Genomic DNA, 18,367 nt, shown 5'->3' with positions numbered 1-18,367 from the left:
GGAGCGGGAGAGGCTGAAGAGGCGGTTTTTGCTGCCTGGTCTGTCCGGTCGTGGCAGGAGAGCGGAACGCGGGAGGGAGGTGAGGTGGCGGGGGAAGGGAGAAGCCGTTTGCTTTCCGGCGGCTGTGCCGACAGGGGCGGGGTCCCGGGCTGGGCCGTGGGGCCGGTCCGGGGGGCGGAAGGCGACCCGGAGCCGGCGCAGGAACGCCGCCGGGGCTCGTAACGCGGCGGGGAAGGCGCTGTCGCTTTGCGGACCGCCACCGGGGATCGGCCCCTCGCGGGACTCGGCTGCGCTCGGCTTGGGGGCTCGTCACGGGCAGCGTGAAGGCACCGCGCTCGTCCCGCTCCCCCGGTCAGCACAGTGCGCTGACCGCCAGACCTGTGCGGCTCGCGAGATGAGGGAGGGGAGGTGAGCGTGTGCGCTGAGCCTCTTACCCTTCACCGTGAAACTACTACGAAGCATAAAGTCACGGGAGCTGGACAGTGACGTCTCCTCAAATAACCAGAAGCCATCTAGGGATGCTTTTGAAGCTGCTGCACTTGGGCATTGTGTTGCAGTGTTTTTTGGCTATGCTTAAAAGGTCATAATACTTAGTATTTTCTGTTATTTCTGTCCTAAATAGGTACTTTGCCCTGCAATCCTTCCTCCTTCAAGACTAGAAAAGCTATTTGCACTTTGCTTCCCAGTAATCGATGCTCTGGAGCTTGTCTGAGAGTGAGTGTAAACTCTGATTTTTATTATTCTGCTTAACTGTTTCCTTGAGAAGTATATTATTTTCATGAGAAATATATTTAGTGTTTGTAGGCATGCATTTATGCTGTATTGTTAAGGCTTAATGACATTATTATTACAGATCTGACACTTGATTTAACCTGCAAAGCAATAACCTGAAAAATATTAACCTGATTTTCATTAAAAAAGAATGACATTTTATGATTGGGTTATGTCAAAGGAACATAGTTAACCTGTTTCCTGTCATAAACATTTTGTACAATGTTTACTTACCTTGCCAGGGAACAGCTTTAGAGACGGGAGCCAGAATGTTGAGAATTATGGGGAAATTTTCAGTGAATGTATTGAAGTCATCAAGTTTGTGCACTAAGGTAAACTTTCCCCCAATTTTGATACTTTGTGAGCAAAGGAAACACTTGGGTTATTCTGAGTAAACTTTTTTTAATCGGGGTGTTGGTTTTTGTGTGGTTTTTTTTTGTCTTTAACGGTTGGCCTCCAGACAATGCATACTTCATGTTGGAATGGGACTTAAGAATCGGGAGGTTGAATTTGTAATTTTTGTGTAAATTTTTTGACTACTTAACTCTTGTCGTTGTTAAATTATTTGCACAAATAATTAGATGTATTTCAAAAATTTTGGCTATTGGCAAAATACTTTGATGCTGCCATAGATTTTTACTGAACATCCCAAATATTATGGGGATTGAATCTGGTTTAAACCTCAGTGTAGGCATCATCTTCAAGCATCTGCTTCTAAATAGTTGGTGTTTTTACCTTATATGAGTACCTGCCAACAGTATCTGTTCTTGTAGGTATTTTTTTTAGTTAATTTTTCTACAGCTGCCAAAAATTTAGCTACAAAGTAACTAGTTGTAACAATAAACGTTATGTATGATTCTTTTTTCTTTCAAGTACATGTATTTCAGAAGGACAAAAATGAGAATCATGAGTGTGACACAGCAAAACTGCAGTCTGAGAAACTACAGTTCTCCACCAGGTATAAGTTTATGTTGGTTCCTTAATAGTAAAGATTAATTTAAAAGTGAGTAAGAATAAAAAATACTGTCTATTTCTGTGTACTTTCTGTTTCATTGTATTCTTTTGGTCATTGTTTATTAGAATTTAGTGCATGAAACATAAATAGAGGGCTTAAGTAGCTTAAGGACTGAAGAGTTTTGTGTTGCTGCTCTTTTCTCAGTACATTCATGGTATAAAGCTTTTAGAAAGCAATAATAAGAAAAGGTACACGTTATAAGAGGACAGGTCAGTTGTGAAGTGTGCTGGAACCCCTCATTAACAGTTCCTGTAAGATGCTTCTTTAATGTCTCTCTGGTGAGACAGATGATCTGTAGATGGTGAGGGAACGTTAGCTTAAATACTGTTGAATTCTGTTTGCCCTATCAAAGATGAACTAAAGTACTATGAGAGTTCCTGAAACACAACTTCAATAGATTGAGTGACTAGATTTGGGTTAGTTTCAAAAAATATTACCGTGACAACTTATTTTCCAGCTAAATTGTGTGAGGAAGAATATATCTTGCAAGAAAATAGCATTTAAAACTTCCCAGTCCCATATTTTCTCAACTCAGGTCAGCTTGCCTTTTATCACTGAAAATTATGCTGTATAGCTTCAAGACTTAAAGGAGAAATAACTTTTCAAATATGTTATATAATCACCAGTTCAGATGAATGTCAGCATTACAGTTGTCTTGAACTGAGGTATGCTTCTGCAGAGTAAGATATTACTGTGCTGATGATACTTTTCTGTATTGGCCTTTTCCTGTTCTTTCTAAATTACAGCTGTCTTTTGAAGTGTTTCTCTTTTTTTGAGGTGAGGAGAGGTTTATTTGAAATTAAGCATGTGTCTTTAGAAATGTGAGGTGGTAGAGATTACAGATTATCATGACTTGTGGCTCTGAATCTCTTTGTTTTAAATAAGGTTTTTAGAAGTTTTCTTAATATATTTCTACGTTGGGTTCTGTCTGAAAAGTTGTTGTTTCATTTTGTTTGTTTCCAGGAGATGTTAAGTCTCTGCATTCTGTCATTAATCCTCATATATCCAGGTACATCAAGCTAGTTTATTGTTTGGATGTAACTTCAGTCAGCAGTGTGATAAAGAATCGTAGGTTGTTGCCATGCCTGTCACATGTGCATGTTTAATTTAAAGTTAGTACTTGCTTACCTTTACCCTTGTGACATTTCAATATATAGTGCTTGCTGGTGGCACAGAGGTCTTGGGTTGTCTCTTGCTTGCACCATCATAAACAAAACTGGGCTGTTGGAGAAGCTCCAAAGCCATGGTTTTTGGTGGGAGCTGAAGAAGGGGGAAGGATGTTTTGGCAGCTAGACTGCTGCTGTGGGCAGGGCCGTGTGCTCTGTGTTCGTGGGAGCACTCTGCCACGTTAAGTGGGGGCAAGGCAATTAGGGGCTAAGCTGCCAAAGAAATGTCTTGGGGCTGAAGTTCCTTGGAAGGCTGCTGAGGGTAGGTACGGGTGTACCTGAGGGTGAGGTCAAGCTAGTATTAATGGTGAGCATGGGGGCTGATGACAAGCCTGTGCTGCGCAGAGCAAGCGAAGCAGTTCTGGAAGCTACTGGTGAGCCACTTCAGAAAGGAAGAGTAGGCTGAACCAGATCAAGGACAACTTCATGGGAACTTGAGTGCTGTATTTGGGGTATAAATGCAACAGATTGTTTTGGGCACCAGGTCAGGGATTGGGATGGACAAGAGAGGGGAGGGGCTGCTTCTGATTGTGGGCCGGGCAGATGGGTGAGGATGAGCCCAAGAAGTGGCCTTCCCTGAAGTGGGTCTTGGAAACCTTTTGCAACACTGTTCAGTACTACTGATTTGAAGAAAATCCACCATATGCCAGGATATTCATTCATTCATTCCTTCAGTGTTAGAATGTACGCTGTATCAGATATGCAGCAGAGGAATAATGCTATAAATCTGGTGTAGTATTCTTGGGAATATTAACCATTTATGCAAATAAGAATTATCACAGGATAAAAAAATTACCGCACTAACCACAATGTTTTCACTTTATGTAGAATCCGAAACATTGGCATTATGGCTCATATTGATGCAGGCAAAACTACAACAACAGAGAGAATGCTGTATTATTCTGGATATATAAGAACACTTGGAGGTTAGAAATACTTTTTGTATTTCAGTAGGTTTAAGAAATTTAATAGAGTACAATTACATGCAGTACAGTTGCTGGTGGAATACCTCATGTAGAAGGCAGTTGTTCCAACACTGTGCTGCAATTTGATTGAATTTTAATGCATATTCCTTTGTGTTCTAAGGCAGTGCTGCTTTGAGATACCAAAGGTTTGTATTTTTCTTTTACTTTTAGCACATTATGTTTTGTTTAACATTTAATTAGAGAATCTCCTTATTTTACTGATTGCTCATTGGCCATTCTGGTAAAGCAGTTTGTTGAGTTCTCTTTTGACCTGTGAAGAAACCAGAGTAAAAAAAAGTATCCATTTCTTTTGAAAGCCATAATGCAGGAAGAATTCCTTGCTACACCGACTTCAATAGAATTCTTCCAAGATTGAAATGGTCACAGCAGCCTCTCTCTGTGTTTCTTTTTGACCTCTTAAATTTTATACCCTGTTCTCTACTGTGTATGACTGATAGAATATGTTAGGCTTGTGAAGTGGTTGAACTTGCATCCTGCTAATTTAAAAATGTGGAACTGCTTCTCTTGTTATTAAATATTAAGCAAAACCCAACCTCTTACTTGGTGGTTTGTTTGTTTGTACTTTACTTTTGATTTAATTACCTTGTGATTACCAAATTATAAAATGTCAGTCACATTCCACACAGTGAGGGCAGCCAGATTTTTAAAAGCTGTAGTTTGTTCATGATTTTGGACTTTAAGATGCTTATGGTGTTACTAGAATTAAGAACAACAACAAGGTTCTTGGAATTGCTTGTCTTTCACTCATAGTGCACTTGTTCCTTGGAAAGGGAGCCTGGGTAAATTACCTGACACTACAATATTTTTAAAAAAGCTAATTTTCATAGCTTATACATCTGTATTTGTAAAAGGGACTGTATTTGTAACTCTCTCTTGACATCTGTATTCAATGGCAATTTCAGATTTTGAATTGATTACCTACCCAATCCTGCTTTCTGTTTACAGATGTTGATGATGGAGACACTGTGACAGATTTTATGGCACAAGAGCGAGAACGTGGTATTACCATTCAGTCTGCTGCTGTTACATTTGACTGGAAGGACTACAGAATCAATCTGATTGACACCCCAGGTACTGCTTTTTAGCTGTATTCATATTATTAAGGGAGAGTGGGTGAGGTGGAGTGTCACAGGGTGTCTTAAATATGGTGCAAAATTTAATTGGTTTAATTGCATCAGTAAAAATGCCTAAACTAAGCTCTGTTCAGCTTTAGATATTTATTGTTTGCTGATTCCAAAACTAGCTTATATAAAGAAAGTTCAGATGTTTCCACATTAAGTTGTTCTCACTGTTATAATTCTCATTTCAAAGAGCATGTGTATTTCCCTGCAAGTAAAGAAAAAGTTGTTTTGACATAATTTGAAAGAAAAAAATTGTTTACATGTGTAATGACCTGTTGATGTTGCCTGTTTGAATTATGATGGTGTAAAAGGAAAATTGTTTTTTAGGTCACGTGGACTTTACAGTGGAAGTTGAGCGTTGTTTGAGAGTCCTGGATGGAGCAGTAGCAGTGTTTGATGCTTCAGCTGGTGTTGAGGTAAAATCAACTGTTAGATTCTTTTGTGTGTGCGTGAAGTCTGTCATGGGAAAGGGGAGAGATTTTCTCAAATCCTTTGTGTTTGATTAGTCTGTCAGTTCCCCACGAAAGATGAGATCCCTGTGCCCAATCAGTCTGTCAGTGTCCCATTATGGGGATCTGGGGACCCTTCACTGAACGGTCCACTGGATCAGAGTGTGGTTCAACTACCTTGTTCAGGTTCATGTGCAAACAGAAAGACACCCTCCTGGGGTGTCCTTAATTGGTCTGTTGGTGCCTCAGGGAAGACCCAGGAACACATGCCAACAGCGTAAGAGAAACCCCTTCCTGGTCCTCCACAGCCAAGTACATTACCTGCTGCCAGCAACTGTTAGCCCCCTAAAAGGACTCAGACTTAACAGTTCATGGAATAACACTCCTCATTAAGAGAATCGAAAACTGTGACAGATTAAGGTTTGAAGGCTTCTGGTGATAGCATCTGGCTGCAAAAATGTATTCAATGCAATATACTAAGCAGCTCTAATCTCTAACCAGAGCTAGCGTGATGTAGTCATTCCGCGTGCGTAGAGTACGGTTCTAACCCAATCGGTGTCGCTCTGGGAGAGAAGACAAGTTCAGTCCATCAGGACTGATCCCAGAAGTTTTCAGAAGTCTCTAACTTCTCCCCATTTTTAATTTACTTTTATACTATTTTTGTGTTTAGGTGGAGCTTGAGTGACTGTAGTCATGCATCATGTTCAGTGGGGGTGGTCGTACCTTGTAGGTGGGTAATGTCAGGGTTACATCTGAGATGACCTTTGAGATGGAGGTGTATGTCTGTGATTTTGTCACAGTTCCTGGTTCAACAGCAAGAAATCTTATTTTTTTCTCCCTTGGTTGACAGCTGCTATGTGGTTTATCAGCTACAAAGTACCATTGAGTTCCCCCTCTTGCAAGGATTTCGGCAGAGCCTGGACACAGTGTCTCCACTCTGCTCCCCCTCAGCATATATTGTGCGTGGGAAGTCAGGCATGCTGATTGCATCCTATCTGGGGAGTAGCAACTGCATTTCACCCTGTAATTTCCACGCTGCTATAAATTCTGTTAGAGCATGAATGCACCTTCCCAGTTTTCTCTGATTTTACCTCCAGTCACCCCCAGTCATTTTCCCACAGTGTCTTAATAACTTAAATAAGACTGAAATAATGTACAGAGATTTCGTTCTGTATTCTCTCTCTTGATGCTTTTATCAAAATTCAGCTCCAGGAAGCTGAGAATTTCATTTTAAATCCTGTAGTGCACAGGAATTTCCATGGTAATAAAGAGCAAATAAGTGGGATTACAATTAGAAGTTTGGCATGTTTTTGTTGTTTTGTTGTTGTTGATTGTTACAAATTGATTGTTGTTGTTACAAATGGTGATTGAGGTGAATGCTTCTGACTAGCTCCGTAAATGGAAAGAAATTAATATCTGTCAATTTCTCATTTTCAGGTTTCATGTAGAAAATAGGTAATTTTCTGCCAGATTTTCTCCCTCCCCAATGGCCTTTTTAACATAGTGCAGAAAAGATGGAGGCAGGCTAGAACTGGACTTTTTATAGCATAAGACATTTCAGTAGTTCAGTCCTGTAGAAAATTACATGTGAAATCTCTCTTGCATGGGACATACTTTTTCCCTGGATGAGGGATGAGAGAACTCTTAATCACTGTAAATCACATTATTTGACTTGCTACTGGAAAACATTTAGTTGCCATTAAATATGAACCTGAACTGAGCGATAGCCTCCACCCCCAACAACAAAACAATTAGATCTGCTTGTTTTTTTCTAAAACTCTGTAGCAAATTCTTGGATTATTCCATGTATTGGTAAGAGACTATTTCTGAATCTGAACTCATTTTTCTATATACCTGATTTAACTTTCAACTAAAAAGAAATGTCTCAGCAGTGCACAAATTACTATCAAAACCACAGCAGTTTTTAGTGTTGTATATGTAGCCACAGAAATGCCTGCCTATGTGTGCCTAAGTAATTTGGCAATAAAGCATAAAGTTGCTTCATTACTGAGTTTTTCCCATATATGCCCCCCGTAATGCTTAGTTTCTCTCCATATTCCCTTGCCACTATGCCTGCTTGCTCTTAATGCAGGAAAGGGAATGATAACAGCTGAGACAAGATGAGACAAACCTGCTTGTGAAGTTCATCTGTGTTGCTAGATATGGGATTGTGACAATACACAGCACAGTTCCCTTCTCCAGACTCAGACCTTCAGTGGTGTTGGGGAGCATATAGTTCAGCTGTTGGCACTAATGTTTCCATTTTGTCTTTTGCTTTAGGCACAAACTCTGACAGTCTGGAGACAAGCAGACAAACACCAGATACCACGAATTTGCTTTTTAAACAAGATGGACAAAAACAGGGCAAGGTATTTAGGCAGTTATTTTAATCATTGCTAAAAAGCTTGTAAGAGAATGTCTAGCATTTTCCTGTTAAGCGCAGAGCAACCCAATTATGTTAATACTTACTGTATACTTCTTTGATTATGCAAATGCATATTTTTGTGTAATTACAGGAGTAATTTTTGCAGTAAATAGGGAATGGTTGACCTATTGTCACTAATGTCGTAACTTTTTGTGTAACTTAGTATCTGTTTTTTTTCTGTAGTTTTACATATGCTGTTGAGAGCATCAAACAAAAGTTGAAGACGAAACCTTTGCTATTACAGGTAAGATTAGAAATTAAATACTTACTTCCTTTCTTTTGATGGGAACTCCTTTCTTAATTTTTTGCAGCTGTCTGAAGTTTTTGTTCTATTTGCAGTGGCCCATTGGGGAAGCCAAGAGCTTTAGAGGACTGGTTGATGTTGTGACTAAGGAGCAAATAATTTGGAAACCTACTTCTGATTTGGATGATGGAAAAAATTTTGAGCGAAAGCCACTGCAGGAGACTGATGATCCAAACCTGTTCCAAGAAGTCCAGGATGCAAGAAATACCTTAATAGAACAAGTAAAGTTCTAAAGTAAATACATAATATATTTGAAACCATTACTTAGAGCAGTAGAAAAAATAGACTGAGAGGGACGTCTGGAGGTGTCAGGTTAAGTGACCTGCTCAAAGCAGGGCTGACTTCAGCATTAGATCAACTTGTTCAGGCTTGTTCAGTTGAGTTTTCAAGTCAAAGGACGATGATTCTCTGTAGGCAGCCTGTCCCAGTGCTCATTTCTTTATGTCCAATGGGAATTTATGTCCAGTGTTGCAAGCTGAGACAGCCATGCTGGTGCTTTCCTTGTGTACCTCTGAGGAGAATCTGGTTCTGTTTTGCCTGAAGTAGGCCCACTACCACTATTTCAAATAGTAAGAGACAGTATTTGCATCCTCCTTTAGCCTCTCCAAGCCAGACAACCCCATCTCTCTGGGCCTCTAGCTGCTCTCCAGCCCCACTAGCGGTTTTCCAATGGAGTTCGTACAATTTGTCAGTCTCTTTTGTTCTGGGGAAGCTCAAAACAGACAGTACTTGTACTGTCTTAGATGCCAAAAGGTATTTGGTATGCGAAGCCTGACAGGTGTGACTTAGAACCTGCGGGGTATCCATACACTTCTAAAGTGACAGCTAGAAGCTGGATGGGATGTTGCAGGCTGGTCAAAATAGCACTGAATACTGTGTTAGAAGCAGCTCAATCCAATCATAAATAGATTTTTATTGGTAGGGCTGCCTTCCACACAACTTTGAATAACATTGTGAAAGTGCATAAACAGATTGATGCTAGCTTTCTGTTTCCTTTGAAACTGGAGAGATCTGTTTTATATTGCTCTGAGTTCAGTAGAACATATGCACAATCTGGTTTTCAAACTTACTAGGTTTTAAATGGTTGTATTAATACTCAGCCTTTTATCTTAAGAAATATATTGTCAGATAAAAAGGTTTGTAAGAACAGTGTTGGTTTTTTCCCCTTTATTTTCTGGGCCCTTCCTGAAGGAGGAAGAGGTGGAGCAGTAGTGTGATAATTGAGATAATCTTGTGTTCATAAACTATTTTTCAAAATGCTTTCTATGCTGTTAATATTCCTTATCAGAAACACTATAAAATGTAGCATTTTGAATACTGGCCCTTTTGCGCACTTTCACTTAATTAAATGAATTATTTCCTTTATCTCTCATGTTTTAACTATTAACTTGATAAGATTTCTAATTGCTCATCAAGGGTTTATTTCAGAGTTTGGCCAATTGGTGGTGTAGCCAATAGAGGGGGCAAAGTGCCTTCCTGTGCTTAGGTGTCCTGAGTCTGTGACAGTGCAGGGGTGTACGTGAGACATGGTTTAAGGAGTTAAGTTACATGTCGAGATAACTGGTACAATTTGGAAACAGATACGTGCTCTTGGACCTACAAATCCTTGACATGAAGAAGGTCAAAATGCCCTGAAGCTTGTCTGTTTTTTTCCAGCTGAGTGTCTGTTGGCTTGCAAAGGTTACTTGCTGCTTACTTCAGGCTTCACCATGTTTGCAGGACTGAAGTACATCAGTTAAACCCTCTATGGCTGGAGGTTTTTTTCCATTTCAGGGACAAGTACAAGCATTCTCTCTCCCGCAGATGTTTTGCTTGACAGCAGCTTTATAAGTGGATTTTAATGTTTTTTTCCCCCCATCCGTTCTTGAAGCCTTCATTTCCATAATTTTATGTGATTTGGATTTATAATTGCTGATGTCTTTAAAGGCTTTGTTCCTGCTCTGTTTAGCTATATATCCTAAGTAAGATTTGTGACTTGTATATGAAACTGCTATATGCCAAATAATAAAGAACGATTCTGTTGAAGGTTGCAGATCTGGATGATGAATTTGCTGAACTGGTTCTAGGAGAATATAGTGAAAATTTTGACTTAATATCAGCTGACAAGGTATTTTTTACAAGTGTTTACTATCTCTTATTCTGAGGTTTTGGGTTATTCTTCCTTTGGCTCATGCAAATTATGATTTTGCAGTTTGATCAACAAAAAATAGATCACACCAGCTTCTGTAGTGAATTAACAGTTGTGTGAATTTAGAATAGAATGTATTCTGGCTTAGTATGAATTTTATAAAAATGCACTGTGATTCTTCAGTGTGCTAGGCATAATTTTAAAAGTTGGGTACGTTTGTTCAGGAAGTTGGGGTTTTCTTTTTTTTTTGAAAATTACTGCTGCAAAAGAGTTTAGGGAAAGGTGGATGGAACTTTCAGGTGGACTCAGTGCAGTTTGTGACTGAGCTGCTGATTCTCACAAAAGTAGCGTCTCAACTATTTTGAAATAGTTGGATCTTTAGACACTGCATGTTGATAGCACTGAGGTACAACATACTGAATTAAAATGACTGTTAGAACAAGAACAGCAGCAGATCTATATGAAATGTTTAGAAATCTTAAAACCAGTGTCTTCTGTTTTAGCATCTAAATGTTCAGGTTTATGGTTTGGAGCTTGTTAAAAGCAGTGAAAGGAGTTTGGATCAGTGATGTATTTACAGACATACTTTTTAGATTTTGGGGATTGGTTAGCAGTATCTGATACCTGGAGCAACTTAAGGCTAAATTGTAATTCATGCATTAACAGAAAATAATTCTTTTTTTGCAGTTGCAGTCTGCTATCCGCAGAATCACGCTAGCTCAGAAGGCTGTCCCTGTCCTCTGTGGCAGTGCACTGAAGAACAAAGGGGTGCAGCCATTACTGGATGCTATTACTCTGTACTTGCCTGCACCTAATGAGCGTTCATATGAGTTTCTGTAAGTATGGGTAGAAGAGGAGATTCAGAAGTAAGAAAACACAAAAGGAGAAAATTAGATATATTAACAAAGCATTCATAGTCTTTACAAATGTTTACCCTCTTTAGTTATTAAATAGCAGTGGAGATGTGTGGACAGAAAAATACACTTGAGTACTGAACCTGCTTTGATTAGTTCTACTGGAACTGGATGCATTTATCTCCAGCTGTCAAACTTGCACTTCAGAATTTTTAAGTATTTTTTTAATCTGAGGATTTTATAAAAATGTGGTCTAGGGATCCTTTTTAGTATTGACTGAATCACATGATATCATACATGTCCTGTTGGAGGTGGAACTGCTTAGATTATTATTTATTGGTACAAATTATGGTTTTTGAAAGTCTGCCTCCATTAACATTACAGTAAGAAACATATCACCTCTTAAATGAGTGGAAATTTAGGTAAATGTGGGTTTGAGTGGATTAATCCTACAAGTATGCTTTTTGTTGTGCTTTTCATTTTGCAGACAGTGGTACAAGGATGATCTGTGTGCCCTGGCATTCAAAGTTCTTCATGATAAATGTCGTGGACCACTAGTTTTTGTTCGTGTTTACTCAGGTTCATTGAAACCTCAGTCAGCTGTATATAATATTAACAAAAGTTGCACGTGAGTAAGAGAGAGGTGTGGTTCAGTGTAGCACTGGAATGTCTGTTAAAGTCCTCAATAACAGAGAATTTTATTTTTAGAGAGAGAATGAGCCGGCTGCTCCTGCCTTTTGCTGATCAGCAAATTGAAATACCATCACTAATGCCTGGCAACATTGCCCTGACTGTTGGGTTAAAACAGGTAATGAAAAATATTGATACCGTAAGGGAGCTTGTTTCACTAGAGTGCTTTCTATTTCTATGGCACTCTGTCTCAGATCTGTTCTTGATTATGGTGACATATGTAAACTTGCTTTATTTGAAGTATGTTCAGATGTACTTCCTCCTAAAATTAAATACCACAGTGTACAAATATCAGTAATTGACCTGGAAACTGCAATGCTGATCGGAAAGGACTGAAAGCTGAAGTTGTATTTTGTTAGGGTTTGAGCTTGTATTAATAGTGTAACTCTTAAAATGCAGTGTAATGCCACAGAGACCTCCTGTGGGAATGGAGAATAATGTTCCGAATCAATTACCCAAAAGAAACAGTTTTAAGTTACAGAAGTTTGTTTCATGCTTGCTTCTATTAGTTTATTAATTAATTTCTTACTGTCTGAATAGGCTGCATGAATCTCATTTGCACAGATCTTCTAAAATGTTACCAGCTTCGGCATATATTTTGGGTTTACGGTTTTTGGTTTTTTATTTCACATCACTTCCTCTGTTGATCTGTAGAGTGCCACTGGAGATACCATAGTGTCATCAAAGGCTTCAGCTGTTGCTGCAGCACGCCGAGCCAGGAGGGATGCTGGGGAAAAGAAGACGTCTGTGAGTGGTGTAGACAGTCTTCTGCTGGCAGGTGTTGAGATCCCTGAGCCTGTCTTCTTCTGTACTATTGAACCTCCTTCAATGGCCAGACAACAAGGTACAATGCAGCCACCTAGTTGGATGAATGAGTTGCACAAACTTAACGGCCAGTGATCTATCTAGTATGGTTCTTTCTGGTGTTTGGCACTGATGGTATACTTTAGATCATGGTTGTCCATATCCTTTGCTATTTCTATGTCAAGCAGGACTGGTACTGCTACTTTTCTAGTTTTTGGGTCTAGAAAAGTAGTAGTTCATCATTTAGAAATGGAGAGGTGGAGGCACTCAGAATTCTGAGTTTTGCTGCAGTCACACTGGTGGGCTGTACCTACTGTCCCGAGTACAAATAATCTTGAAACATGGGGGGTTTTTTCAGTTGGCACTCGCAGTTTTACTCTAGAAAGTCTTCATATACCAAGACTTCTGTGTGTCTCGTTAGGGTTCATTCTTGCATCCCTACTTAAGACCTGTAATCTTACGGTCTTTCCCAACAGTCTGTACCAGAGGGCTTGGTTATTTGACTCTTTTTGGAAATACCCTTTAAATTCTCTATCTTCATTCTAACAAAGCTGAGCTTGTTTGGGGGTGAAGAGGAGGAGGTATAACTACCAGTGTACTGTGATGGAATGGAGCAAGGTAGAAAACAGATTTGAAGAAACGTGTCTGCAGGCTGAGCCACTGGGTTGTAGGGTGTTACTGATTTTGTGATGTTTGGATGTTTTAGTTTGCTTTTGTTTGTTTGTTCACTTTTGTTGCTTTTTTCTCCCTAAGACTGTGAGGTAGATAAATGCAGTCTCGGCTCTTGGTTCATCATTCTGCTGCTTTCCTCAGCAGTTAAGATAATGGGGAATCAGAAGAAAAAAAGAACCCTGTACAAAAAACTATGTACATTTTCATTTAAATGATTTCATGTCTAACTCATCTTGAAATATTTAAGTAAATCATGTAACAGTTGACATTTTTTTATCTGTACAAAAGGACCGTACTTTTACTGACTTCGTGAATAATTTGTAGGTTGCAGTCAGTCTTCATAGGAGCACAAAATGTCACTCTGTAAATAGTATGTATAATAATTAAATTACTCTGTAGCACACTTAATTTGTGGAATAAAATCAGAAGTTGCAGATTACTTGTATTTTGACCTGACTGTTTGCCAAAATCTATGCTCCTCTAGTATCCTTTTGATTGTTTTGAGGAAATAAAGTGATATGTAGGCACTTACTATAATTATCAAATTACTGAATTCACTTCAGATATAATGTTTGATATTTCTGTACAGACTTGGATAATGCATTGAGCTGCCTTCAGCGTGAAGATCCAAGTCTAAAAGTGAAGCCAGATCCTGACACAGGACAAGTAAGATGAATCTTCTATTGCTCGTCTTATAACATTATTTTAGAATGTCAAAACCACACTTTAGTTAGTTCATTTGCATATTGAGATTTTTCTTCAATAAAAAGGACTCTCTAAATGTTTCTGTGATACATGTACAAGGTTCTGTGAAACTAAAATGGAGTCTTGGACACTTGTGCTTTACAAAACAGAGGGAGTCACCCTATGCTCTGCATGTTTTTGACAATTCTGTATTTAAAAAGGTTTGAATTACGTAGTCTTTAAGGTTAGGTAAGATTATCTTTTTTACAGTGGTCACAGTACTGGTAACAACCCTCACTTAAATGGTGGCTATGTCGGATGACTTAAAGCATTGTGTTTCTCTAGGGTCCTTAGAATTAGAAGTATTTGTAAGAGACAAAAGCATGCAAATCCTTGCTTAAAGAATTTGTATTAAAACCTGAGTTTTGCATGTTTTTCCACTTCTCTGCTATCCTCTCACCAGACTATCCTCTGTGGCATGGGAGAACTACACATAGAAATCATTCATGACCGAATCAAACGTGAATATGGAATTGAGACTTACTTGGGACCTCTTCAAATAGCATACCGAGAAACCATCTTAAATGCTGCCCAAGCTACGGGTAAAATAAGTGAATGGAAGGAACATCTTGTTTCTGGTTTTGTAGCTTGATTTACTTTAAATAATAAATGAGTAACTTTCAGATGAATTTTATGGTTTTTTTTTCCTTCCCCTGCAGATGTATTGGACAAAACAGTAGGAGATAAACGACACTTTGTTACTGCAGAGGTAGAGGTAAGGCCCAGGTCAGGAGAAGGAGCAACAACAAAACCCATCATCAGCTATGCTGAGAGTGTCAGTGAAGTGCTACCCAAAGAACTCCAAGGAGCTATAGAAAATGGAATCACAAATTCATGCATTCAAGGTAAAGGAAGTCCTATGACAGCTATACTGGTCTAATATTTTTGTAAGAAGCAATTCTCTAGAAGGAAAACCTGCTTGGTAGCTTGGAAACGAAAAGATAGTACATACTAACATCTGTGTAAGGTACAAAGGAAAATTACAAAATGTCTTCAACTACAAAAATTGCCAAACGCCTTTTTCTCTATGCCAGGAATGGAAGGCAGAATGCCTTTGGTTTGCTTTTAAGGTTGATGTCATCTCAGTCAGTCAACAGTGAGCTTGGAGTTGTTTTGGTTTATTTTTTAATCTGGTATAAGAGATGAGGCCTCTTGATGACATCACATAAACCATAGTGATGTAACAGAAATGCTTTCATAGGCCAGCATGTATTACACTTCTATTACTGTTACTAATGCATTTTTTTGATTTTTAAATATGTTAAAATCATGACTTTTCAGTAAAAAGCCTTATCTAATTGCAAAGTCTGCATTTTCTAAAGGACTAAAAGTATCCTTGACATTTGATTAAAAACAGAAAGTCTTAAGTAACTTGTGAGCAAAAAACTGCCTTACAGTAAAATCAATAGGTAGTGGATTGACAAAGGAGAATTTCTCTGTAAGGAGCAGCATGAAGTGATTTTTCAATGTTGTTTTGTGGAATTGGAAAGCATCTCCCATCTTTGGCTGTGGAGTGACTCTTAACCATGTGGTTTCTTTGTGCTCCTTGAAGACACTTCAGAACTGTGCTGTCTCCAGCCTAAAATAGATGCCATTAAGTGCTTTAAAAAAATAAAAATACCTGGCCATGTTCTCTGTAAAAAAAAGTGATGCTTTTTTTCTCAGATGTGGTTCAGGCCTCACATCTAGTCTAATACAGTTTGGTCTGGTGGAGAGTCCTGGGTTGGAGGGAGGCAATGTGCGTAGAATACTAGTTTATCCTTTATGGAATTGAGTTACCCCTGGAGTTTTGGTCATGTGTTAGTACCAGGCATTGCTCTGATTATATTGTGTTCAAAAGGAAAATATAGAAAATATTCTGGCTTCTGGTTAACAAAAGTTCTCCCTACTTTTTCAAATGATGGCTTTTTCAACAGACTAGTTTTAGATAATATAATGTATTTAAAAGTAACTTTTTGGCAATGGTTTTCTGGATGAGTATATTCAGGAGCTTCTTGAAAATTATCTGTCCTTTGATAAAGTGAGTAAGAAAGTATGAGTCTGCATTCCTTTGTCTCTTTTGGCGAAGTTAGGTAATGACAAAACCTCAAAATGAGGGACGTGACCAGTAGCCACACCTCTGGGGGGAGGACAGGGAAGGAGAGAGCAAAGAGGAAAGTGAGAAGCTTCAAATTAATTCTGAAGAATTTTTGCATGTGTCTTAATACTCTGAAAAACAAATGAACTTCTTTCTCTTTCCTTTTACCTCTTCTCCCTGGCCCTGCCCAGGACCTTTGCTTGGATTCCCAGTTCAAGATATAGATGTGACAGTGCAATCACTGACAGTGCATCCGGACACCTCACACACAATGGTATCAGCCTGTGTCTCCCGTTGCATGCAAAAGGTACAGTGAAACTGTAAGCTGCTGTGGAACACAGCAGTATGATCTACTGCTGGGAGAATATATGTGTATCAATACCTGGTCATTGTTCCTCTCTGCATGCCCTTGTAATGCCCTTGCTGGGGACTTTATAGCTTTTAAAAGTAGAGAGTTTGAGACAGCTTTAGTGATATAAGTACTTATGTCAATTTTATTTAAAAAAACCCGTACGAATACATCAGTAACTTCCTACCTTTCTATGTAGGCTTTGAAAAAAGCTGGTATACAAATACTGGAGCCCCTGATGAACCTAGAAATCACAGTAAGTGAAGATCATCTCAGTGCAGCACTCGCTGATCTTGCACAGAGGAGAGGCAATATTCAGGAAATCCAGTCTCGTCAAGATAACAGAGTTGTGGTTGCTGCTGTTCCACTAGCAGAAATGATGGTATGTGATTACCTTATCAATTGCAAAACTGATCTTTTTTATATGCTTTAAAATTTTGGCTTCAGTTTACTTTTCATTTTGTTATGGATAAGTAAATTTAGAATGGATTTTTTAAATTGTATTTTAATTCCTGAAGGTCAGAAGGAGTGCCCACAAATTGAGTAGCTTTTTTATGCCCAATTCAGATTGCTAAACCACCACATATTCAGCTGTAAGTTGAGAAGTAGTAGATACTACTAAAATAGGTTTTACAGAGAACAGTTTTTTAAAAAGATTATTATTGACTCATGCATGTATTGCAATTATAATACAGTAATACTGAAAAGTTAACTTACTAGTACACTGCAGTGTACTGCTGACACTCTTTCTCTCTGTGGTCTAAGCAGCTTTCTATGCTAACTTATCTGCCCCTTATCCTAAATTGAGTGATGTGTGTTCTCCATTCTGTCCAGGGCTACTCCACTGTTTTGCGTTCTCTAACATCAGGCTCAGCAACCTTCACATTGGAGCTTGCCAGTTATCAAGCCCTGAGCAGTCAGGAGCAAAGTGCACTTCTTCACAGGAGGATGGGGCTGGTGTGATCTTTAGGAACGGTATTTTCTATCCTCCTGTTAAATATTTTCGTATGTACACCAGTGTGTTTGTCTGGGATGAACTGGTAATGGTGAATAATGAGTTAGCAGCTGTATGAACAGACTGTTTTAACTGTCCAGGGAGGAAGGTTCAAGAGGCTCTGTTCTGCTGGCACAACCTCGTGATTGTAAAGCAAGGATGCAACCACAAGTTGTTGGTTTGCAAATTCTTACCTTGCGGACATCTGTAATGAGAAGTGATGCAAATCCTCTTCATAGAAATGAGCACTAAGTCCACGTTAATGTGCCACTGGGACTGTTTTCTTAATCTAGTAAATAAAATTTGTAAAGTTTTTGTCTGTCAGTGAAATAACTTTACAGTTTTGGCACTCTCTATCTTGATTTGTTTTTGGCTGTACAAAAGGATATTGTTAATAAGCACTTTACACTGTACAACTTACCAGTATTACTTTTACTGGTAGAAACCAGTTATGAACCAGAGTTCAGGGCTAGGTATAATTTCTACCTGAGTTTCCATTAGCAAGCAAGTGAAATGGATAATTCTGCAAATCAAGTAAGATCCATGCAAGAAAAATACAAGAAAGGCAGTTGTCCCAGGACAGTAATTCCTACCTACCATCCTGCAGTAGGTTGAGAAAGGATTTGTTTGTTTACCTTTAGGAATGAGTGAATTAAGCTGTAATGTTCTGATGTGCTATAGATTGCAAGTATCTGGTTTACCTAGAAAAGTGGCAAGTGATACTTTGAAATAAAGAAGATTGTTTGCTCCTTACTTAAATAGTGTCTTAGCTTTATTCTTCTTCAACCTTAAAGTGTATGTAAACTCAAACTAGTAAC

At 38.8% G+C, this 18,367-nt stretch overlaps 1 protein-coding gene across 4 annotated transcripts; it reads left to right on the top strand.

Annotated features, from left to right (window-relative positions):
* On the top strand, positions 1 to 18,302 carry GFM2 (GTP dependent ribosome recycling factor mitochondrial 2). 4 transcript variants are annotated; one of them, XM_039567287.1, is made up of 22 exons: positions 1 to 79; positions 623 to 714; positions 1,014 to 1,103; positions 1,645 to 1,729; positions 2,750 to 2,795; positions 3,781 to 3,878; positions 4,884 to 5,009; positions 5,387 to 5,475; positions 7,789 to 7,877; positions 8,117 to 8,177; positions 8,273 to 8,458; positions 10,264 to 10,344; positions 11,053 to 11,201; positions 11,707 to 11,847; positions 11,928 to 12,027; positions 12,564 to 12,753; positions 13,975 to 14,051; positions 14,533 to 14,671; positions 14,789 to 14,974; positions 16,398 to 16,513; positions 16,755 to 16,937; positions 17,390 to 18,302. In XM_039567287.1, the coding sequence occupies exons 3-22, from the start codon at positions 1,041 to 1,043 to the stop codon at positions 17,516 to 17,518; spliced, it is 2,334 nt and encodes a 777-aa protein (XP_039423221.1). In that variant the 5' UTR covers positions 1 to 79; positions 623 to 714; positions 1,014 to 1,040; the 3' UTR covers positions 17,519 to 18,302. The 4 variants fall into 4 exon arrangements, with proteins under 4 accessions (XP_039423221.1, XP_010391097.1, XP_010391096.1 ...); XM_010392794.3 differs by lacking the exon at positions 1 to 79 and adding an exon at positions 136 to 408; XM_010392795.3 differs by lacking the exons at positions 1 to 79; positions 10,264 to 10,344 and adding an exon at positions 135 to 408.
* Positions 18,303 to 18,367: the final 65 nt, after the last annotated feature.

Source organism: Corvus cornix, chromosome Z, assembly GCF_000738735.6.
Source record: "Corvus cornix cornix isolate S_Up_H32 chromosome Z, ASM73873v5, whole genome shotgun sequence".
In the NCBI taxonomy this organism is placed as follows: domain Eukaryota; kingdom Metazoa; phylum Chordata; class Aves; order Passeriformes; family Corvidae; genus Corvus; species Corvus cornix.
The sequence above is the reverse complement of the archived record's forward strand: the minus strand, read 5'-3'. Positions and strand labels throughout refer to the sequence as shown.

Bases quoted from the DNA above. Each gene is read 5' to 3' on its own strand.
- GFM2 (XM_039567287.1), top strand. From the start codon at position 1,041: ATGTTGAGAATTATGGGGAAATTTTCAGTGAATGTATTGAAGTCATCA. The intron at 7,878-8,116 runs GTATTTAGGCAG...TTTTTTCTGTAG, and splicing joins ATGGACAAAAACAGGGCAAG to TTTTACATATGCTGTTGAGA. The intron at 16,938-17,389 runs GTATGTGATTAC...CATTCTGTCCAG, and splicing joins TTCCACTAGCAGAAATGATG to GGCTACTCCACTGTTTTGCG.